The sequence below is a fragment of the Natator depressus genome, chromosome 1, assembly GCF_965152275.1.
Source record: "Natator depressus isolate rNatDep1 chromosome 1, rNatDep2.hap1, whole genome shotgun sequence".
Classification (NCBI taxonomy): Eukaryota; Metazoa; Chordata; order Testudines; family Cheloniidae; genus Natator; species Natator depressus.
This window is the reverse complement of record NC_134234.1, coordinates 9,522,518-9,545,908: the sequence shown is the minus strand read 5'-3', so window position 1 is coordinate 9,545,908 and position 23,391 is coordinate 9,522,518. Positions and strand designations below refer to the sequence as shown.

Below are 23,391 nucleotides of genomic sequence, written 5' to 3'. Positions count from 1 at the left end.
CGCATACAATCTGGATCAGCTTCCAGTTCTGATTGCTGGGGACAGTCCATTCTGGTGAGCTCAGCTCCAGTGAGCAGAACTCTGAATGATGCCAAAGCAACACACAAAAAGAGGAAGGGTTTTCTTCCCTCAACAACAGAAATACCCTTCTGGGACAGACAGACATGAATATAACGCCTTCTTAGAGACCAGCCTGCAATAGAGCACCAAGGGCAAGCAAATGGTGCAGTGCTGTTCTCCTGACTCACCCAGCAACCAGACCAGGTGGGTCCTATCAGTTTCAGCCTCAGGGTTTCAAAGGGTTGAGTAAAGAGGAGGAGGAGGGGGTGACACAGAAGGTCTTGCTCAGAAAAGAACAGGAGGCAGCTCCTCATGTTTTGTGGTTCTGAAGTGTAAAGGTGAATGCCAGGAAGGAATGGGAGTGTGGGGTGTGTGTCTTGAGCGGAGAGTAGGGTTGGAGCTCTGCCACTCACAGACCTTGCTGAGGCAAATCCTGTCCTCAGATGTGCATGTGTAACCCCTACTGCTGGTTGGGGGGGAGGCCTGACCCGCATTAGGGTCTTGTTCACACTGCCCCCCCAAGCCATCGTATGTGCACTCCTGCTCTGCCTGGGCCCCATGGAGCTGGGATTGGGGCTGGTATCCCAGAGCAGTTAGGAGCTGGGATCCCACGAGCACAGACACAGACCTGTATTTAATGCTGGGGCTGTGTGCATACAAACAGAACGGGCCCAGCTGCGCCTGCTCCCCGCAACCTGTCTGTGACATCCCAACAAGCCCTACAGACAGCGAGGCCGTGGCAGCAGATGGAGCCGTACTCCACAAAGATCCCATTTCCACGTGAACATCTCTAAGGATGCGGGCTGAAGGAGAGCTGGGCGGAGGACGCAGGTGAGAGCTGCACAATGCGGGTTTTCCAGGTGGCGTCAGGGCCCCTTTGAGAGGAAGGAGCAGGGGTGAGAGGCATGGGTGGAACAGAGAGACATGACCCTGGCTGCTGGAGAAGGGCCCCAGCCACACCCCAAAATCCAAACGCAATTCACAGACTCAGCCTCCTTCTGCCAGCCGGCCCCACTCGCCTGCTCCTCGCTCCATGCTAATGGAGTTACTGCCTTCACCGCCAGGCCAGCCCTCCTGTACATCTGGCCCTGGTTCATTCCTCAAACACCCACCAACAAGCCTGGATCGAGACCTAGACATCCTGGCCTGGAATGGCTCAAACCGAAATTCCAGACCTGCCTATGCGGAAGGCGGGGCCGCGTTCTAGGTGTGGAATTGTATGTTACAGGCGTGTTACCTACGAAAGAGCCACTTTCATGTCAGCTCATGCCGTGAGCCACAGGAGTTCAGCGATACAATGTATGCTACACGTGCGGCATGCACATACACCCGATGTCTGCTTTGTTCCACCCCGCACTCCGGGGAAGGTTGGGTTCGGATCTGCATTTTGTCACTGGCCCCCTCCTTCTAATGGCCCAAACCAAACTCTTTGGCCTCTCAAACCATCCAGCACTTGGCAGCTTGGGCCCATGGTTCCTATTTACTAGGGCTGGTTCTGAGTTACGCTGGGGCACAATTCAGTCTCCAGGCTGCTCCTGCTTAGGCCCCATATGAATATGGCTGATTATATTCATATGTACAAGACTCAAAGGGAGCAGTTTACACAGTCAAGTCTCAGGCACGTTGCACACACAGAAAAGGCGAATTGTAATTACAAAACCATCGATCTCACACTGAGCCACTTACAAAAGCGCCCCTGGGTCATGGTGTGGAGTTGGCAATGCTGATTACACGCAGGAAAGATCAGCATTGAACCGCCAGGCAGCAGCGCCTGCGAGCGTCCAATCAAGGGAGAGGAATTGCTTGGGCTGATGTGTGTGTGTGTAACTAGGAGTGATGGGACAGAACCGTCCTCTGAATGCCAGAACCCCCCGCTCATTGGTGAGGTCTGCTCGACTGCAGAATAGCTCCCCCAAGGGAAGAGGGGGGGAAGCCCCATCAAACACGACATTGACACGGGACTGGACAAAGCCCCGAAGGCACATTGGGGGGGAACATTCCTGCGCTAGACGGGAGATGCACTCAATGACCTACTAGTAGACTTGTTTCACCCATCATTTCTATGGTTCTACAGTTATCCATGGTCCCTCAGGGCCTCCCGCCCCGGGACAGGCAAGCGGTGAAAAACTGTCTAACTCCCATTCATCATCCTTTCACGCCCTCCTGCCTGGGAACGTCTGCTACCACAGAAGGGCACTGCAGCCAGATGAACTCCTCAGAGGGACTATTAGACCTCCCTCGTTAACCCTGGGAACAATGCCTTTTTCCTGATTTGGGTTTGACCCAGGGCAACCTTGTAAGGCAAGAGAGCAAATCAAAGCTCACAGATCATCCCGCTCAGATGTAACACAACACACTTCTCTACTCACGTTTTCCACGGCAGGCATCCGCTGCTTCAAGGTCTGTTTAATAAAGGATCGGGGTTAAACCAGACACAGAGGATCACCCACAGACTGGGGAGAGGTGTGTGTGTTTTGGAGGGGGGCAAGTGCCACCCTCTGGGTAACCCCCTATTCTACCCCAGCACTGCCACAAAACAGGAGGCTTGTAAAGCCAATGGGGATCTGCATCTCACTTCCCATGGAGCAGGGCCCGGAAGCTGCAAGGATCTGTGCAGTGGGGCACAGGGACTTGGGCACTTGGCCACAAAGGGTGTGATCTCTGCTGCGATAAATGGGACTTGAGAATGAGAAGTAAATAAGGCTCCAATGTGTTATAACGAATCTGACAACACTGGCCCTTTCTGCTTGAGCCAAAGGAGACTCCCCATTAGCTGCTAGCCGTAGAGGACCCATGACACACAGTGAAGCAGCTCCGATTCCATCCAGCAGAGGGAAGTGGTGCACACACAGACTAGGCAGTTTGCTACCTAGGAACATAGGACTGGTAAGGACCCCCTGGGTCACTGAGTCCTGTCCCGGTTATCATAGGCAACTCTGTCATATAATCCCGGTCATAAATTTAACAAGCTCCATCTTAAAACCAGCTGGGTTGTTGGCCCCACTGCTCCTGCTGGGCGGCTGTTCCAAAACCTCCCTCCTCGGATGGTCAGAAACCGTCTTCTCACTTCCAGACTACATTTACTCAAGCCCAGTTCATCCCCATTTGTTCCTGTGCCAACATTATCCTTTAATTTCAAAAGCTCTTCTCCCTCCCTGGTGTATTTACAGAGCAATCCAATCCCCGCTCAGCCTGCACTTAGGCTAAATCAGGCAAGCCCTTCCAGTCGCCTCCCCTAAGACAGGCCCTCCACCCCGTGATCATCCTCACAGCTCTTCTCTGCACCCGTTCCCCTTTAAATTCCTCTCTCTTGACCATGGGTGACGAGAACCAGCTGAAATGCCTGCAGTCAAGTGCCACTGACCACAGTGTCGCCCCGAGGAAGAGCCCCCCCCCCCCCCCCCCGCCGCAGCGAGATCTTACAGCTACTGGTAAGGAGAGGCAAAGAGTCAATGCCAGAGGGGAAGTGGAGTCAGAAAACAGGATGCTCGCTCAGGTCGGCTTCAGTCAGCAGGGGTGCTGCAGGCCAGCAGGCATGGGAAAGGATGGTGTGCCAGGATGGGAGGTGGGAGAGGATTGTGGCAGCCCAGGGAGCTCACCCGCACTTCCTTGTAGAGCCTCAGGCAGCTGTGGTTCAGGATGAAGTATCGGTCGTGGAAGCCCGTGCTCAGCCCGAGCCCCAGAAGGTTCCTCTCCTCCCGGAACTTCATCATGCCGTGCTTGCTGTCGCCCACTCTGCTGGCTGGGGAGAGCAAAAGGGGGGAGGGCACAGAGCTGTTAGAGCCTGAGCGCGAGGGGTTAAACACACGGCTGCAGAGGGACACGGGCTGCAGCCCATGCAGCACCAGCCGGAGGGTAATTCCCATCCCACCTCTAGCTGGCAGACAACGCACAGGGCCGTGGGGCGAGACGAGGGATCCCAGAACCAGCCCCACTGGTCCCGTAATTGGCAAATGACGGTTTCCACTGGGAGCGGTGGCCTCACGGAAAGGCAGGGACACACACACACACACACACACACACTCTGGGGCTCTGCAGGCCTCCCTTTGAGGGTTTCTAACCCTGCTCCCTTGTGTCCCAGGCTCTCTGCAAAGGAGTCTCCTCTTTCTTTGAGGACCATCTGGGTGCAGGATTCTACTCCCGCAATTCCAGGGCTCCATGTCTGGAGGATATCGAGGGCTACCCTGATGAACACTGCACCAGCCAGCTCTCTTGCGCTCTCTTTTGGACAATGAAGACAAGGGAGTGCGAGAACCCTGAGCGGCCCGGATCCTTTCTACGCTGAGGTACATCTCCGACATACCCCTGCAGTCACCTACCTAGATAGATGAGCATATTCTCCATGGACAGCTGCTTCTTCACCACCAGGAAGCTGTCCGTCCCCAGGTCGTGCAAGATAGGCAGGACTTTCTCAGAGTAGTGCAAGGGCCGCTCTGCACGGGGGAGGAGGAACAGGTGTATTAATGCCCCCATCCGGCTTACCCCCTCCCCTGCGACCCTGCTGACGGTGACCAAAGCTGCATGTTTTAACTCAACTCTTTCCGAGCCTACTAACTGCTGCTTGGGGGAGGATTATCATTTTACATGTAGAGAGCCTCTTCAAGTGCTTTACAAACTATACCCAAGCACCTCTTCCCCCACCACCAGAATGCAGCCACCTCTGGGGTGGAATGTGGGCGGCTGTTCGACAGCCTATAGCAACACTACCCAGCTGCTTAGGAGAGGAAGTGAACGATATCACCAAGGCCTCATGCATCTTCTCTGGCAAAGAGCGCCCGGGGGCTTTTAATGACCGCAGAGCTCAGTCCCTCAGCTTTCTGGCTCATCATCAGCATAGCACCCCCTAGAACAACGCTGGGTAACTGCTTCAATACAGATTCAGAGGAAACGCATCCGTATCACATCAGGCAGCGCTGAATTGTTTGTTACAGGTCTCCCATACACGCACTGCTTAGCTTGTGTAATCTGACAGAATCACGTATCAGCCACAGAAAAAAATATAGCCAGCGGACCAGAAAATACTAAGGAGTAGGCCACACCATTATACTACTGATGGGAAATCAATAGTAAGCATAGTGCAGGGTGAATTAACTAGCCTGATCAATTAACAAACAGCTTTTTGAACAGGACAGTCAGCATTCACCTTCCTAATGAGTTCTCCTTTTCTGTTGTGGAGAGCCCAGCTTTCTGGCAGAGCTGCTTGGCACTGTGCTGCCACTTGGAGAGGGGACGGAGAAGGCAGATGAGGAGAAAAGAGGTACTTGCAGACCATAGCCAGTGCAGCTTCTGGGTGCTGTTGCCATCAGAGGGGAACAGGGTTAATGATACTCCCGTTTTTGTCAGGAGCTTGGAGATCAACGGATGAAAGGCCACGGATCAGAGCTGGGCGTCAAAAGGTCTGTCTTTGCCGCAGAGCTCACTCGGGATGGGCACCTGGGTCAGCCGTGCCCGGGAGTGAGAAGCCCCCCTGCAAAGCCTCACCCATGTTATTCTGTCTTCCCTGGTGTGCCTCCAGGGGGAATGATCCCAGCTTCTTCGTGCCACAGATGCTGAGCCACACGATGGTTCTCTCCAAGGGAATTGTGGGAGGACTTGTCTGTCCTGGGCACATAGGGGGAATTGTGGGAAGGCGTTGGAGGACTATCAGCACTGCAGTGATTTAGTCTGTGTCCTCTGTAAAGTGGGTAGGTTACCAGCCCAAGTGAAAGACTCAGCTGGGTTTTAATCTATACCCCAAGGTGCACCCACTTGCCTGGGCTGAAAGCACCACTAAGCTCAGGTGAGACGGCTGTGTGTGTAGACAGAAGGGGGTCAGGATCAAACCCTGAGTTAGAGCCCGACTTGGCTCTAGTGAAGACGTGCCCAAAGAAGGCTAGATGATCATAATGATCCCTTCTGGCCTTCAAATCTGTACAAGCTAGTTCCCCATCATGGCCCCGATTCTGCCCCTGCTGAACTCACTGATTGTGTTGCCAGTGACTTCAGTGGAAGCAAGACTGAGCCTTTAAAGGAGAAAAAACAGCGTATGTCAGCACCGGCCACAGTGTGAGGTGAGCTCTCCCCATGCCCCGTGGGGAGGCAAAGGGGAGGTGTTACTGCAGACGGATCGGACTTTAATGACACATGGCCCAGTCAAATGGGTGCAGGTGGTTTCCCCTTTCTGAAGGCAGCTCAGCCATCTGGAGGTTGGGAAACGCTGCTGTTGATCGTTTGCCGGCTGCTGGCAATGAGCTCGTGTAAGGCCTTTACTGCCACTGGGATTTTCACAGCATGGCCGGGCAAAATCCACAGCAGTCCTGAGTAGCTGCAGAGCACCCACCCATTCCACTGACTTCCCAGGTGCTCAGCTCTTTGCAGGATTCAGCCGACTACTTAGTATTAACGTGGGGCTTTTCATCCACGGATCTCAAAGTACTTTCCAAAGGTGAGTCGCTATAATACTCCCTGTTTAAAGGAAACCGAGGGCATAGCGAGGGAAAGGCCTAACTTCAAAGTGGCTATTGATTTTGGGTGCCACAAAGCTGGGGAGTCCAGCTGGACACCTAGGGCCAGACAGTCAAAGGTATCGAGGGGCTACAAAATGCCGAGAGGCACCTTTAAAGATCTGGCCCCCAGCACCTGATTTTCAGAAAGGCCGAGCACACAGAGCCCGACTGAAGTCCATGTGGGCGCTCAGCACCTCTGCAAATTCAAGCCCCAAATGTGAGGATGGGCACCTAGAAACCGACCCATCTAAACTCAGTGGCTGCTCTGGAAATCACAGAAATGGAGGGCGGGAAGAGACCTCAAGGTCATTTAGTCCAGCCGCCTGCACTGAGGCAGGACCAAGTCAACCTAAACCGGCCCTGACAGGCGTTTGTCCAGCCTGTTCTTAAAACCCCCAGGTGATGGGGATTCCACAACCTCCCTACTGTAGAGCTTAACGCCCCTGAGAGTGAGAAAGGTTTTCCTACTATCTGACCTAAATCTCCCTGGCTGTGGCTCAAGCCCATTGCTTCTGTATTACCTTCAGAGGGCACGGAGAACAACTGATCCCTGTCCTCTTTAGAACGGCCCTTCATGTATTTGAAGCCTTGTCAGGTCCCCCCTCGGTCTTCTTTTCTCAAGGCTAAACACGCCCATGTTTTTAACCTTTCCTCACAGCTCAGGTTTTCTCAACCTTTGATCATTTTTGTTGCTCTCCGCTGGGCTCTTTCCAATTTGTCCATATCCTAAAGTGTGGCCCCCAGAACTGGACACAGTTCTCCAGCTGAGGCCTCTCCAGTGCCGAGTCGAGCAGGACTTTGACCTCCCATGTCTTACGTACAACACTCCTGTTAATACACCCTGGAATGACATTACCCTTTTTCACCACTGCATCACATGGTTGACTCACGTTCAATTTGTGATCTACTCTGATCCCCAGGTCCTTCTCAGCAGTACGACTGCCTGGCCAAGTTATTCCCCGCTTTGTAGTGATGCATTTGATTTTTTCTTCCTAAACTAAGTGCTTTGCGCTTGCCTTTATGTTCGATCTAAGTGACTTGCGAGGTCACAAGGTCAGAGCCAAGACTCTCCCGACGCCCTGCTCTAGTCTGCTCGCCGGGGCCGTGACAGGTTGTCCATCCAGCTCTCGGACCCACTGCCCCACCCGCTCTACACCTGGCAGGTTACCATTCTGGGAGTAAGCCTCTCTCCCGCCCAGACACCGACCTGCTTCCTCCCTCTCGTTCACTTCGAAGCAGCTCCAGTACTCCTTCTCCTTCATAACAATTTTCCTCCGGTCCAAGATCTCGAAGGTCAGCTCTTCCGCCGTCATGGTGGCTGGGATCTGAGGCAAGGAAGAAAGAAGCCTCTCTCATATCTGCGTTATGGCAGGTGATGTCTCCAGATCCCCCCGCCCCTCATTGCAGGCCCGAACATCCAGTGGGGTACCAGCCCTTCTGACCAGGAGCCACGGACCTTTGCGTTCATTCTCTGGCTAGCGGGCAGCCCTCAGAAGTGGTTTGCCAGGGCTGCGCTTTCTGTCAGGGCAGTCAGAGGAAGGCTCTAGCTCTGCTGTTGAAGAGAGCAGATTGGAAATCCTATCTGCACTTCCCCACACTGGCATGTGCCCAGCTTCCCTAGCAGGCTCCTCCGGCTTAGACTCCCCTCATCCCCCGTGCCAAGAGTCACAAGCGCCCGGGGGTAGAGGTGGAAGCCCCCCGCACCCGCCTGCCAGGGCAAGCCCAGTGCTGGGGCTCAGAGGGCAGTCAGGATGCAATCGGCTGCCCCATCTCGTGCTGGCTGTCTGGAGCAACGGCGCCACCCTGACTCTCCCCCAAGCGGCAGTGTGAAGCCCCAGCCCTTTGGATCAGAGTGAAGGGAGCCTCATGTGCCACCACCCGGCTTCCCCTTCCTCGGGGTGCACAGCCAGGGCCTCTTCCCTTCCCACCGCCCCTGCCCTTGCCTCACCTTGATGTGCTGCTCTGCTTCCGTCTTCTTCTCCTCCAGATACACCGTGCAGATGAAGTCCCCGGCTTGCTGGAAGGAAACAAGAAAGGGGCTTTTACCAGCAGGTTCCCGTTTACTGAGGGGCACTGACACTGGTGAGTGTGAATCCCCTCCCGGCCTGGCCTGCCACACCCCAGAGTTAATCTGGGTGCAGAGACCCCCTCAATGCCCTATGTTATTCACTGAATAACCCGCCAGCACAGGGTGGCTGGCCCTTTAAGGGGAGAAGGGTCCCAAGCCCTACCTGTGACACACTTAACTCCACAGGTGGGCAAAAGGAAGGTCATGTAATCGGCGGGTCATGTGATTTAATCAGGCCACTGCTCAGCAGGCAGCTGACCCCGTTTCCCACCAAGCAATTCCGCACAGCAATGAGTTTCGCCGTGGTCCCACCAGAATAGACGGCGCCTGCCTGAGCGCCCCCCGCTGGTCAGCAGCAGCAGCGACCGGCGCCGTGAGAAGCCACCAGCAGGAAAAAGGAGCGTTTCCAGCTGGCTTCGTGGCGGCACAGCGGTGGTCTATCCGGGGAGGCTGAGGACAGACCCTGGGGCTGCTGAATGGGAGGGGGAAATAGCTGAAAACTTTTCTTCCAAAGGGCAACAGGGAGTGGAGTGAGCTAGCTGGGACCTAACAAGCTGCCCCCTTCTACCGCCTAGGATTCTGGGGGCGATAGAAAAAGGGGATTTGCTCTTGGGAATGTGAACGGGCAGCCGCAGCGCACACAGCGCCGTGAAACCGGCTGTGTCAGAATGGGAAGCAGCCTCTACAGTCAGACCGCTAAAGTGGAGAGCGACCCTCCCGGGTTAGCTGCTGGAGGAGACTAACTGTGTCTGCCTGGCCCCTTCGGAGTTCCTGAGATCTTAGTTTCCCAGAGGATCTCCGCAGAGACCCGAGTGAGTGTGTGCAGGTGAGACCTGCCCCTCCTCCACCAGCGGGCGGACGGGCCGGCTACCTGGGTTCCACTAGACGAGCCGGCTATCCGCATCTTGATGATGGCCGTGATCTCGTCCTGCTGTTTCCTCATCTCTTGTTTGTCCACCTGCCGAGGGGAGAGAAGGCCAGAGCCATCGAACCCTCCACAGCCCGGCAGCAGAAATGCCAGATGGACAACTTCATGCAGGGCCCAGCTCTGGGAGGGACACGGGCCTCCCCCATCAGTCCCTGGCTCCCTGCCCGTCATTGAGCTGTGCTGGTCTGGAGTCACCCACCTGCCCAGCTCCACCGGCCAAGGAAAGGCACTCAAGCACCTCCGCCGAATGGTGTTGAACTCCTAATAGGCCTTCCCGTGCTTCTCCCCACCCACTCCGATGTGGAGTGGCTAGCCCATGCCGTCACGGCTTCCCTGCTATTGTTACTCATGCCAGCTCAGGTACGTCTGTACGTGCTGCGTTCACACCTCCTGACTGCAGTGCAGCCGGACCCACTGTGTCGTCAGTGTCTCTCCTTGATCTGTGAGACGCGATCCCTCCCTCCACTTGCCTCCAAGCAAACTGGACTTCTCCAGCATGGCTCAGACACAGCCATCCTCCCCTCAGGGATCCCCCAAATCCAGCCAGTCCTGTCCAAAGTCACCCTTCTCCCAATGGTCGGGCTTTATCTGCAGAGGGTGCTTTATAGGATCTGGTGGCTAGTGCATTGCTGAGAATTGTATGCCCAGAGCCAGGTGCTGAGCGGCGGGTGGAAAGAGAGGGTGGAGATCAGAAAGATGACAAAGGAAAAATCATCCTCATGGAGGAAGCCCCCAGGGTAAAACAATGGGTGCGAAGGTGCCATAATAACAGTAATCATGCCGCGCTCTTAACGTCCATGGATCTCAAAGCACTTCACAAAGGAGGTTAGTATCATCTGTAAGATGGGGAAACTGAGGCACAGGGAGGGGAAGTAGCTTGCCCAAGGTAGTAGAGCAGGCCTTCTGAATGCTACGTACGCTAAATATGACCACATAGTGACTGATGAGATCCTCCACCACGCGCCCCGCCTTGTAGTCCTTCCCGTCCGTCTGGAAGAGCGTCGGCCCAAAGACGATAGCCAGGTTGTGTGTGTTCATCTGATTCATGTCGGAGAAGTACTGGACCCTGCGGAAAGCCAGCACATTAAGGACAGCTCCTCCTGGAGCTCCAGCTGCCTCCCTCTGCCTGGCGCAGAGCGAAAGAGGAGTAATGCTCCCACCTCCTTGTACCTTGCCCCCGCCCTGCCCCAATAGTCCTCTCAGATCTCACCATGACAGTCGGGGTTTCCATTTCAGGGGGCACTCTCCATGGGTTGCTGTGTGTAGTGCTCTAGGCCCAGATCCTACTAGGTACTGATCTCAGTGGGAGCTAGGCACCTAAATACCTTACAAGGTCTGGGCCCAGGCTCGGCTCTCTAGTGGTGGGGACCCTCTCGGCCACAAACACCCTCTTCCACCTCTGACCTGGGGCAAACCCCCAGCCATTGGGTGAACGGCTCAGGGACGCTGTCAGGTCAAAGGAGCCAGCTGCTGCTCACAAGGGATGGGGTTTGGAGTGGGTAGAAAGAAGTTCCTCGCTCTCCAGCTTGTCTAAGGGAAGGAGCTGTCCTGCCTGACAGATCCAGACGGACGTAGCCAATGGTTTTAGTTTATTATCCATGTATTGTGTGATGTTATGATTAATCAACATCTTAGATCATATATATTCATTGTATATTAATTAGAGTTCATTTGTAGGATTATAGAAGTATAAGAGTGATCAGTATTTAGAGGAACCATGTACTAGACATTAGTCAGACAAGCCGAAACGCAAAAACCTGTCGGCTGAGGCCTGCAAGAGACAAGAAATGCTGACGTGAGTCAATGACGGAGAAATAACCCGAAAGAGGCTGGGAAAAGAGGTACCCGCTGGTAATATTGTGAAAGTTTAGCCGGAAGATTAAATTTAAATGATAAAATGCTGTAACAGCAAATATGGTCTCCAACATGTGTCTTAACCACACAATAAAGGCGGTACGTCAATGTTAACGAGAACCCGCCCAGCCTGTAGGGGTCCCTTGTGTTTCTAGGGGACACAGACCAGTAAGAAAGAGAGGGTTGGCACTTCCAGGTACATGCGCTGAGTGTAGCTATAGACGGAGTCACAGTATAAAAGAGGGTGCCCAGAGCAGGGAAATTGAGCTTCCCATGGAAAACCTCCAGCAGGAACCATGCCCGCCTTGATGATCAGTCCATGAGAGGGCCAACAGACTCTAACCCCATCGAGGAGGATGTGAGCATGTCTGGAGTTTGTTAGTCTCTAAGGTGCCGCAAGTCCTCCTTTTCTTTTTGTCTGGAGTTACTTATTTTTAGTAAGTGTAAACACTGTGACATTTATAACTTTGTTGGTAACTTTAATAAAAAGGCTAAAAGATCAATGTTCTTGTGATTGTCTGTGTCACTTGCCTACAGTTTCATGGGTTCCTACGGGCTCTAGATCGAAAACAGAGATAACGCTGCTGAATGTGAGACTGTAGCTGCCAGAGCAGAACCCACTGTAGTATAATTACCATTAAATAAAACAAAAGGCTCCATAGACATGGCCGGTGGGACCCATTAGCCATAAAAGGTGCCTGGCTCTTTGAAGAGGAGGCAGAAGAACCTGTCCCAGAAACTCTGGGAAAGACAAACACTGCTCTGCTGATCCTGAGTCTGGCCTTCATCCTAACAACACGGCGCACTTCTGGAGCCTCCTTTATATGAGGGTCTCACAACCCCCCTGTGCGGAAGTTCACTATTAACCTGCTTGGGGTCACACAGGATGTTGGTGGCAGAGCAGGGGATTAAGCCCAGGTCTCCTGAATCCCTGGCTTTAGCCCCTTCCCCTCCACAGCCTCTTAGAGAGAGAACGGCCCTTATCTCGCTGCATCACAAACCAGCAGGTAAACCCAGTGCCTCTTTTCTTAGCAGGGAGCCCTGGTGAGTGACTCTCCGGCTGGGGGGACCCAGGCCTTGCATGCTCAGCTGGAAGGACGGGGCACACAGCTCCGGCACCCGCTGGAGAGCACTGGCCTTGGCCAGGCCCAGAGTGGAGCTGTGCACCTGGGCTTGGCCGTGCCGTGCCCCACTTACCGGTACAGGTGGTTGATCAGCGCTTTGACTGTGGCTCTGTTCACCACGGGGAGGATGCTCAGGAGCCGGCGGTACTGGCTGATCTTCTCCTCCTCGTCTTCAATCGCTGGCAGGGAAGGAAGCAGAGCACAGGGTGAGCAGAGCCGCTCAGCGGCAGAGCGGGTGGGCTTGGGGGAGGAGGCTACCAGCCAAATGCTGCCAGATTGGCTGCTAGGCTTCCCTGCTGGGGATTGTCCATGGTACAAACGGAGCTGGACTCTCACCGGACCCTCCTCTGTTTGCCTGACCCCCGTCCATCCGTTTCCCAGACCGCTCCTCACCTGCCCCATCCCCTGCAGGGAGGAGGTGGTGCGGCACACAGAGGATTGCTGCTTGCGGGGGTGGACTTGGGCAGAGGGGGTGGCCCCACTTGGGAAGAAGCACCGGGCTCCCAGGGGATGACCAGGGGCCATGTGGTGGAGACACTGGGGGGAGACTCTCTGGGAGCCACCCAGCCTTCCTGGGTCCTGGAGGGATTCAGGTCTCGTGATTTTCTTCTAGCCTCTGGCCAGCTTCACTGTGCAAACCTGACGGCCCTGCCTCCGCCAATGACCTGTCCATGGGCGTGAGTGGAGGACGGCCCGGGCAGGCAGGGGCGTGGGAAGGGAATGACATGGCTGAGCTCCCCGCTCAGATCTCAGCCGGTTGGCGGCCGGATTCACCCATCCCAGGTGCTGGTGCTGCTTGGCAGCTCCAGGTGTAAAGGGTGAATGGCCCGGCGTCCTTTCTGCTGTGCTGGACAAGCCAAAGCATCACCTCGTCCCTCTGACCTGCCGCGGACCCATCAAGAGGAGAAACACGCCCCACCCCAGCGAGGCTGGGGATCTGGGACCCGCCTGCGTCTCGGGCCAGCCCTGCTCCCCCATCTCCCCTCCGCCCTGCCCCACAGGCAGACTTGGATCTTCCCACGGCGGAGGGACCCGGTTCCTGTGCCTCGTTCCCCACTCAGTCAGGGCAGGCTCCAGATCTCACTTCCTGTGGTTCAGGGCCCTGTCTGCGCCTGGCCACTTCTAACTCCCACATCCAGAGGCCTCAACCCGCCCATAGTTCTCCGAACAAAACATCTGCAGCCCAGACGCTGTTTCCCAGCCTGACGGTGCGGCGGAGGAGCCAGCAGGTGGCGCTAGCCCGCCGCGGCTCAGCTGTGGGTCTAACCCAGCTGCTCAGCCCGAGCCAGGAAAGAAGCATTGTTCCCAGGCACTCTCGGATTAGAGCCCAGGGAGCAGGCTGTGGCATCCTGCCGTGCAGTGCTGGAGCGAGACAGGCAGAGGGGCTGGCTGAGACGTCCGCTACCGACCTGAGATCACTAAGCTCCAGGGACGGGGCTAATTCTCCCGTAGCAGAAATGCCTAACCCTGCAATAATCAGTCCTAATACGAATCCCGTAGGGAGCTGGCTGGTGTGTACACATCACACTGCCCTCTACTGGATGGCATCGGAACTGCTGGACTGCGCGTCGCAGGCCCGTACGGCTTACAGCTCACGGAGATTAGCTGAGCTCTAGGAGCAGGAGGCTGGGAGTTCTGTCCCCGTGACACTCTAAGAGGACGTGGTGGGCAGCCCAGTGATGGCGCCGGAGTCCCAGAGGAGTGAGAGTTTGGGACAGGGATTTGTCCTTCTCTGGCACCTTCCCGCCGTGGCGCTCAAAGCGTTTTACAAACAGCAGTTAAGTTTCACACACTCCAGTGTGGGGGAAGTAAATAGTATAACTCCCATTTCACAGATGGGGAAACTGAGACACCGGGCGGGACAGTCACTTGGCCAAGGTCACCCAGCAGGCATGTGGCAGCGCTGGGATTGGAACCAGCAGCCCTGACTTCCAATCTCTTGATCTAACCCCACCCCAGATTAGTCTCCCCTCTCGGAACACGTTCCTCTCTAAAGCAGGGCCTATTAACGACCTGGACTCCCCATTATCCTCCCATGGCAGGGCAGCCAGCTACCAATGCTCTCCCTGCCACGCTGCCCCCTTGTGTCAGACTCATAGATTTATGGACTGTAAGGCCAGAAGGGACCCCTGGGTCACCCAGCCTCAGCTCCCGTCGTTACATCTGCATTCAAGGCTCTGCCAGGAGAGGACAGCAGCACCCCCTACCTGCTGCCTTCAGCCAGTCCTGGCAGAACTCTTTGGTGAAGAGCCCATCCCCGAGGTCTCGGAAGAACCTCTTCAGCGTGTTGGAGACGTCGTCCACCTGGTGCTCCCCTTCCTTGAGCCGGACCCTGCGCGCGTCCTTCCGGAGCATCTCCAGCAGGCTGGTGGTCTTGGAGTTCTGGCCGCTCTTCCTGTAGATCCCCTCCGAGGTCAGCCCTGCAGCAGGAGAGGTCACTCAAGCTCAGCGATGCAAAGAGCCTCATGTGAAGAACAACGAGCTCTGGTGCAGCATGTCCCACAGGGAGTCACAGCCCACCCACCCTCCCACTGGCCTGACATAAGAAGCCAAGCGGAGCTCTGCAAGGCCTGCAAGCTCACTGAAGCCACTACTCCAACCTTGACCAGCCACAGAAGTAGCCTTCCTACCCCCTCACCAGGCCGAGTGAAGGTAGCATGCTAATGCAATGGATGAATCCGACACTAGGTCAAGGAGAGAAGACAGGTGGTAATATACCTGCCTGCACTTCCCTTGTCCTCCTGGGGCTGGGTGTGCAATAGTTTGCACCACTGAATTGTCACTACGGTTCCATTATAGACTCAGACTCATAGACATTAAGGCCACAAGGGACCATGATGATCATCTAGTCTGACCTCCTGCACATCACAGGCCACAGAACCTCATGCACCCACTCCTGCAATAGACCCCGAACCTCTGGGTGAGTCACGGACAACCTCAAATGATGGTTTAAAGACTTTGAGTTACAGAGAATCCACCATTTACACTAGTTTAACCCTGCAAGTGACCCATGCCCCACACTGCAGAGGAAGGCGAAAACCCCCAGGCTTCACCAGCATGGAAGGGCTGGGTTAGGGAGGTGATGGGTAACGGTGCTGGCCAATAGCCAATCCAGCACCAAACCATCTCTTGGGCTAGGGGTTTGCCCCTGGAAGCAGGGGTGCCCCCAGCACGCAAGCGAGGGGGAGAGGGCCTGCTGCATGCCCACAGACAGGGAACTCCTGGGTGTGGACATACCGCACTGCGTGATGTAATCGATGCATCTGTCTACGATGACGGGGATGTCCAACTCCGTGAGCTGCTGCTCGGACAACGTGTCACCGGAGCTCCCCGCAGCCTTCTGGATGGCAGCCACCCAGCCCAAGAAATCCAGCTTCCTCTCCCCTTGGATGTACAGCGTCCTGGGGAGACAAACACGGCCCCACGGCCCCTTAGCTGGGAAACAACAACCGGGAGTAAGCTTTGCTGGAGAGTCCATCAGCTGATGCGTCTAGGCTGCCCTCTAAAGTGAATTCCACGCGGGTGGAAGGTACTGGGTGAACAGCCCTGGGCAGCCACGTCTTCACGCTACCCACCCCCACAGCCCTGCCCACCGCAACGCGTCTCAGCCTGGACCTGCCCATCTCCCTGGAGAGACAGCCACCTCTGCGCTTTCCGCTGGCAGCGTGAAGCAGGGCAGGGCCTCGGTGTCAGACGTGGCCATGCCGAGGTGAACACCTGTGCCCTTGTTGCCAAGAAGGCCAATGGCATTTTGGGATGTATAAGTAGGGGCATAGCGAGCAGATCGAGGGACGTGATCGTTCCCCTCTATTCGACATTGGTGAGGCCTCATCTGGAGTACTGTGTCCAGTTTTGGGCCCCACACTACAAGAAGGATGTGGATAAATTGGAGAGAGTCCAGCGGAGGGCAACAAAAATGATTAGGGGTCTGGAACACATGACTTATGAGGAGAGGCTGAGGGAACTGGGATTGTTTAGTCTGCAGAAGAGAAGAATGAGGGGGGATTTGATAGCTGCTTTCAACTACCTGAGAGGTGGTTCCAAAGAGGATGGTTCTAGACTATTCTCAGTGGTAGAAGATGACAGGACAAGGAGTAATGGTCTCAAGTTGCAGTGGGGGAGGTTTAGGTTGGATATTAGGAAAAACTTTTTCACTAGGAGGGTGGTGAAACACTGGAATGCGTTACCTAGGGAGGTGGTAGAATCTCCTTCCTTAGAAGTTTTTAAGGTCAGGCTTGACAAAGCCCTGGCTGGGATGATTTAATTGGGGATTGGTCCTGCTTTGAGCAGGGGGTTGGACTAGATGACCTCCTGAGGTCCCTTCCAACCCTGATATTGTATGATTCTATGATTCTATGACCTGCCCCCGCAGAAGCGGACGGAGGCCAACCAGATGTTTCACACGAGTCACGGGGCATATAGCGGGGGGAAGTTGCTTCCTGCTAAGATGGCCTGATTTGCCCAAGGGACCTAGGGAAGTCCCCATCTCATTACCCATCCACCTCCGGTCCCGCTGGCTATTTTTAGTCCCTTTCGGCTTTCTATTCAAACCCCGCCACTTTTAAGACCCTGCAGGATCTAACAATCCCGAAGGATCTCTCCCTGGGTTCTGCCCTGCACTACACGAAGTGCAAACAGGCTTTTTACCTTCTTCTCTCCACCAGAACCAGACTGTCCCCTTGGATGGCTGTGAAATGAAAAGCAGAGATGCGGTAAGATCACACCAGTGCAGGAAGCTCACCTTCCCCGTCCTCCGGCTGGATGGCAGTAGAAGCTCGGTTCTGTCGGTGAAAGACCTGCCATCCAAAGCGCCAGCTGCCAACAGAGGCCCAGCAGCGGTGCTGCGGGGAGCTAGGGTCCTGAGAGAGGTGCCACTAACAACAGACTTCTCTCCAGGTGGTACGTTGGACAGCAGTGCGGCAGGTGGCACTAGCCTCCCTGAGTTGTCACTGAATCAAGCCCCAGATTTGCGTTGGGGAACATTGTGCCATGGGAGATATGCAGCTGAAAGATTTCGGGGAACCTTTTGCAGAAGGGGTATTAACCCCTCCGTCCTGGGCAACCGCCTTCCTGCCTTTAGATCTAGCAGAGGAGTGCTCTCCCCCACTGCTCCGCTTAGGAATGTAATTGTGGAGCCTCACTAGCGGAGAACAGTTGGCATGTTCCTCCCCAGAGCTGGCTGCATTTCAGCACTGAGGGAGTGATCCTGGCCCATAACGTGCTCCGAGATCCTCCGGGATCAGAGGTGCTGTCTAACTGGATTGTTCTGTACAAATGCCAGTGGCCTGTCGGACTCACGGTACTGGGTTTTAAGGTGGCGAGGGGAAAGGACGGGGCAAGCCGTGGGGTGGGTGGGGATGACACCTGTCAGGCCCAGGGACCAGACCGCTCTCTATGGAGAAGCAAGGCAAGGGGCCCGGGAGGAGGGACAGCATGGAAGCAGGAAGGGGTGCGGTGCATACAGAGCTCCTGCAGCTTCTTCAGGTGCAGCGCCTCCTCCTTGTCACTGTCCTCGAAGAAGGCGTAGAGGGTGGACTGGGTGAGGGCGAACCAGCCCTCCTTGGCCCGCTCTAGGTTCAGGCCGCCCTTGTACTGCAGCCGCCCGATCCGCTCGAAGTCATGGCTCAGCAGCTCGTCCGCTCGGGGGTGGACGAAGGACTGAGTCGTGGCCAGCAGCAAGGGAGGGAGAAGAGAGGAGAGAAGCCATGAGCCCTTGTGCGTCAACCCAGCTACCCAGCCATGAACGGCACAAGGAGCCGGATGCAGACACACCGGGGAGCTGCAGCTCTTCGGGGGGGTGCACTAACAGTGGGAGGGGAAAGCTGGCGTTAGCCGCCTTTGTGCCACCTGGATTCTGGGCCGGCCGAGAGCTGGAGCAGCACCTGGCATAAATTAGAGCAGCCCCAGGGGCTGCTGTAACTGAGAGCAACTTCCCCAGGGCGGCCTGGGGGCTGTGGCCCCAGAATCTCTGGAGCGGCGTGTGCTCTGGAGGGGCCTCTCCGGCACACCCCTAAACTGCGGCCCTCCGTGCTGGGGAATTCTCCTCGCTGGGCCCCTCGGCTCCCCATGTCCCAGTGAGAGGGCGTGAATCTCTCCTGCAGTGGGGTGGGGGGTTACACTGACTGGGACTCACTGGCCACCCTTGCTCACAGCCCCTGAATCTGGTTCCCCAGGCCTCCAGGGGACTAAGCTCTCAATGTGCTTCCAAATTTGGCCCTAGTCAACCAGCCCCACACAGGGCCCTCGAGTGATATGAAGGGACAGGACCATGCAGCGAGGACAACGTCCCAGTCCTGAGACTCGCTCCCCATGCCCAACTACCCGCTGGAGCGCCGTGTGCAGGGCCTCCACTTGGGAACTGCCCCGGAGACAGAGGTGAAAGTAAGCCGGCCCGGTCCAGTGTACCGGCAAGAGCCAATACACAGCCGACCATACCAGCAGGGGGCAGCTTCCCCAGGCAGGCAATTTAAAAGGGCCCTGGGCTTCCAGCAGCGGCCGGAGCCCCGGGCCCTTTAAATTGCCGCCAAAGCCCCGCAGCTCTGGCCACTGCCGCAGCTACCTCTACCATGGGGCTCCAGCAGCGACTGAAAGGGCCCGGGGCTCCCGGCCACGGCTACCGAAGCTGGAGCTCTGGGCCCTTTAATTCACCGCTGTAGCCCCGGCGTAGCGGTAGCAATTTAAAGGGCCTGGGGATTTAAAGGCCCCGCCCCTTCCACCTTAGGCCCCACCCCTTCTGCCTGAAGGACCCTGCCCCGGCCCTGCGTACGGGTAAGTCCCTTACATCACTTTCACCCCTACCTGGAGACCATGCTCCATTCAAATCCAGGCCGGGACTCAACCCCTAGCAAATTCCCTTCACCACCTCTCAGCACCGGGGTGCCCCTTACCTTGGCTATGGACTTGACCCACTTCCGAATGGCCTCCAGCTTATCCAGCCCAAAGAGGTACAGTCTCTCTGATTCGATGTAGACCTCAAATGTGCTCTCAAACCTGCGTGAGGGAGAAAGCGAGAATAGAGGAAGGAAGGAGACACTTACACTGAGGATTTCATTTAACCTCATGCCCTTTCTGGTCCCGTCTCCACCTTTACTCCAAACCAGCCCCCAATGCTCTGCAGTCCCCAGTTTCCTTCGTCACAACAAGGGCTTCACTGCAAAAGCAGCTCTGAGAGTCCCAGGCAGCCGCTGCGAAGCTACAGGAGGAGGAGGCTGGTATAGAAACGTCCAAACCACAGGACCGGGTAGCAATGGGGGAGTTTAACCACCCAGCCCTCAGTTGGGAAAGTAATACGGCAACACACAAAATCTCCTGTAAGTTCTTGGAATGTGTCCGGGACAACATTTTGTTCCAGACAGCAGAGGAAGTAACCGGGGGGGGATAGGGGGCAGCCATTTTAGTCTTGACTCTTACCAACAGGGATGGGGATTATAGATTTCATGATTCTCAGGAAAGGAAGGAGTGAGAGCATCACAATAAGGACAATGGATTTCAAACAAGGGAGACTTTAATAAATTTAGAGAACTGGTGAGGTCCCCTGGGAAGAAAATCTAAGGGGAAAAGGAGTCCAGGAGAGCTGGCAGTTCCTCAAGGAAACAAAATTAAAGGTACAATGGCCAACTATTCCGACGCAAAGGAAAGACAGGAAGAATAGTGAGAGGCCAACACGGCTCCATCGGGGGCTCTTTAAGGACCTGAAAATCAAGAAGAAATCCTACAAAAAGTGGAAACCTGGTCACATTGCGAAGGAGGAGGACAAAAGAACAGCTCAAGTGTGCAGGGACAAAATCAGAAAAGCTACGGCATTAAAGGAGTTAGACCTGGCAAGGACATAAACAGCAATATGAAGAGGTTCTTTAAATACATTAGGAGGAAGAGGAAGAAAAGTGCAGGTCCTCTGCTTAGTGGGGAAGAAGAGCTAATAACTAATGACAAAAAGATGCCGGTTTAATGCATATTTTGGTTCAGCTTTCACTAATAAGGTTAATGGTGACCAGATACTCAACACAATCAATACTGACAACCGAGGGGAAGGAACACAAGCCAAAATAGGGAAAGAACAGGCTATAGAATATTTAGAGACGTTAGATGTAGTCAAGTCAGGAGCGCCTGATGAAATTCATGCTGGGGTAGGTAAGGAACTAGCTAAAGCAATCTCGGAATCATTAGCAATTATCTTTGAGGACTCCTGGAGGATGGGAGTCGTCCCAGAAGACTGGGGAGGGGTAAACATAACACCTATCTTTAAGAAGGAGAACAAGGAAGACCCGGGGAATTACAAACCACTCAGCCTAACTTCAATATCTGGAAAGACACTGGAACAAATTATTAAACAATCCATGTGTAAGCACCTGGAGGCTAACGGGGTTCTAAGGAATAGACCGCAAGGCTTTGTCAAGAACAAATCATGCCAAACCAATTTAATTTTCTTCTTTGATCGGATACTGACATAGTGGATAAGGAGGAAGCAGTAAATAAGATACACCTTGATTTTATGACAGGTTTCAGAGTAGCAGCCGTGTTAGTCTGTATCCGCAAAAAGAACAGGAGGACTTGTGGCACCTTAGAGACTAACAAATTTATTAGAGCATAAGCATCCGATGAAGTGAGCTGTAGCTGCATCCGATGAAGTGGGTTCTAGCCCACGAAAGCTTATGCTCTAATAAATTTGTTAGTCTCTAAGGTACCGCAAGTCCTCCTTTTCTTTTTACCTTGATTTTAGTAAGGCTTTTGGCACAGATCCGCATGACATGTTCATAAACAAACGAGGGAAATGTGATCCAGATGAAATTACTATAAGGTAGGTGCAAAACTGGTTGAAAGACCGTCGTCAAAGAGTCGCTATCAATGTTTGGCTATCAAGCTGGGAGGGTGTCTCCAGTGGGGTCCCGCAGGGGTCAGCCCCGGGTCCAGTGCAATTTAATGTGTTTATTAATGACATGGATAATGGAGTGGAGGGGAAGCTTGTAAAATGTGCATATGATACCAAGCTGGGAGGGGTTGCCAGCACTTGGGAGGACAGGCTTAAAAATTCCAAAGGATCTTGACGAATAGGAGAATTGGCCTGAAATCAACAAGATGAAATTCAATCCAAACAAGTGCAAAGTACTTCACTGAAGAAGGAAAAATCAAATGCCTTACCACAAAGTGGAGAATAAGTGGCTCGGCGGTCCCACGGCTGAAAAGGACTTGGGGGTTAGAGTGGGTCACACACTGAACAGGAGTCGTCAATGTGATGCAGCCACAAAAAAGGCTAATATGGTTCTGGGGTATATCAACAGACGTGTGTACAAGACATAGGAGGTAATTGTCCCTCTCTACCAGCTGGAGAACTGTGTCCAGTTCTGGGTGCCAGGCTTTAGGAAGGATGGGGGCAAACTGGAAAGAGTCCAGAGGAGAGCAACAGAAATGATCAAAGGTTACAAAACCTGACCTGTGAGGAAACGTTGAAAAAACGTGGGCAAGTTTAGTCTTGAGAAAAGAAGACCAAGGGGGGACCTGAGAAGTCTTCAGCTACGTTAAGGGCTGTTCTAAAGAAGAAGATGAAGAATTGTTCTCCAGATCCATTGAAGGTAGGGCAAGAAGCAATGGGCTTAATCTGCAGTATGAGAGGTTTAGGATACATATTAGGAAAAACTTTCTAACTCTCAGGGCAGTGAAGTCTGGAGCAGGCTTCCAAGAGAGGTTGTGGAATCCCCCTCACTGGAGGTTGGTAAGACCAGGCTAGACAAACCCCTGTCAGGGCTGGTCTAGGTTCACTTGGTCCTGCCTCAGAGCAGGGGGCTGCACTTGACGACCTCTCGAGATATCCTTCCAGACGACACTTGGATGATTCTGTAGAACTGCCTCACCAGCTCCAAGGCCGCTGTGAGTGACTCCATTCCACGGAGCGCTCACAAGGGGCCTCGCCAGACTACGGGACCGAGCTCAAGAACCCCACTGACTTCAGGGATGCTGCTCCTGATTTACACCAGTGTGAGGAGAGAATCAGGCAACTGCCTTGTAAGCCACGCTCAGGGATGGGCTTGCACACTGCCAGCTGACAGCCTGGAAGACGCTCTCACTGCTACGGGTATGAACAGTTACCAGAAGGCTCTGCTTTCACCCTGGGAGGTAGTGTTGCTACTTTCACATCCAGGGACAGGTGGTTCGATTCCCTGGAGGGGACAAATTCCTCAGGGACTGGAAAGACCCTTCTGAGACCCAAGGCAAGGTAGATTTAATGCTGCTGCGAGGAATTCCTGTCGCGATGCAGCCAACTCACGCAGCAAATGATTCCCGCAAAGATAGGTAGGTCTGAGTCCCATTCTACTAATGGGGAAACTCAGACAAAGGTTTAAGTAACCTGTCCGAAGCACGTCACCGGCAGAGCCACGATCAGACACCGGGAGTTCCAAACTCACGCTCGCTCACTTGTTACGCACACAGGTCTAGAAATGGCTCTATGGTGCCTATGGGCCCTCCCAACGTCATTAGCAGTCACTGGCCTCGGTCCCCGTTGCTGCTCCAGCTGTTGCCAGAGAGGGTTAACTATGTTCCCATTCCCTGTAGAGTGCCTCTGCGGGCTAGGGTCCCCTGGGGCCACGCGGGGTGGGCAGGCCCTTACCCGTGGGCGTCAGGCGGGTTGTTCACCAGGCACACGATCTCCTCCATCTTGATCTCGCCATTAGGCACGGCGTTGCGGTCATTCTCGTAGTAGCTGAAGATGCTGTCGTTGAGGGTGCACCAGCGGCGGCTGAATTCTAGGGGGGAGAGGAGTTAAAGGGGGCGCGGCGTTTACTGGGGCTCATGGACCCCAGACAAAACCCGCTCAGTTTCCAAGCAAAAAAAATGGTTTGTCCAATGGCCAGGCTTGCAAATTCCCCCGGGGATCCG

General features: G+C 54.6%; 1 protein-coding gene across 5 annotated transcripts in view; it reads right to left on the bottom strand.

Annotated features, from left to right (window-relative positions):
• Window positions 1-23,391, bottom strand: part of ARAP1 (ArfGAP with RhoGAP domain, ankyrin repeat and PH domain 1) — a 223,884-nt gene that overhangs the window by 15,285 nt on the left and 185,208 nt on the right. For 4 of the 5 annotated variants that reach the window (XM_074954487.1, XM_074954496.1, XM_074954515.1 and 1 more), the window contains 14 exons: window positions 23,123-23,258; window positions 19,407-19,509; window positions 17,982-18,177; window positions 17,167-17,206; window positions 15,757-15,920; window positions 14,727-14,939; window positions 12,593-12,698; window positions 10,460-10,607; window positions 9,485-9,571; window positions 8,494-8,562; window positions 7,753-7,870; window positions 4,380-4,493; window positions 3,660-3,802; window positions 2,430-2,462 (listed from right to left, as the gene is read on the bottom strand). In XM_074954487.1, the coding sequence (XP_074810588.1) occupies window positions 2,430-2,462; window positions 3,660-3,802; window positions 4,380-4,493; window positions 7,753-7,870; window positions 8,494-8,562; window positions 9,485-9,571; window positions 10,460-10,607; window positions 12,593-12,698; window positions 14,727-14,939; window positions 15,757-15,920; window positions 17,167-17,206; window positions 17,982-18,177; window positions 19,407-19,509; window positions 23,123-23,258 (1,670 nt within the window). The remainder of the gene's footprint in view (window positions 1-2,429; window positions 2,463-3,659; window positions 3,803-4,379; window positions 4,494-7,752; window positions 7,871-8,493; window positions 8,563-9,484; window positions 9,572-10,459; window positions 10,608-12,592; window positions 12,699-14,726; window positions 14,940-15,756; window positions 15,921-17,166; window positions 17,207-17,981; window positions 18,178-19,406; window positions 19,510-23,122; window positions 23,259-23,391) is intronic. The other variant, XM_074954505.1, reaches the window with a different exon arrangement.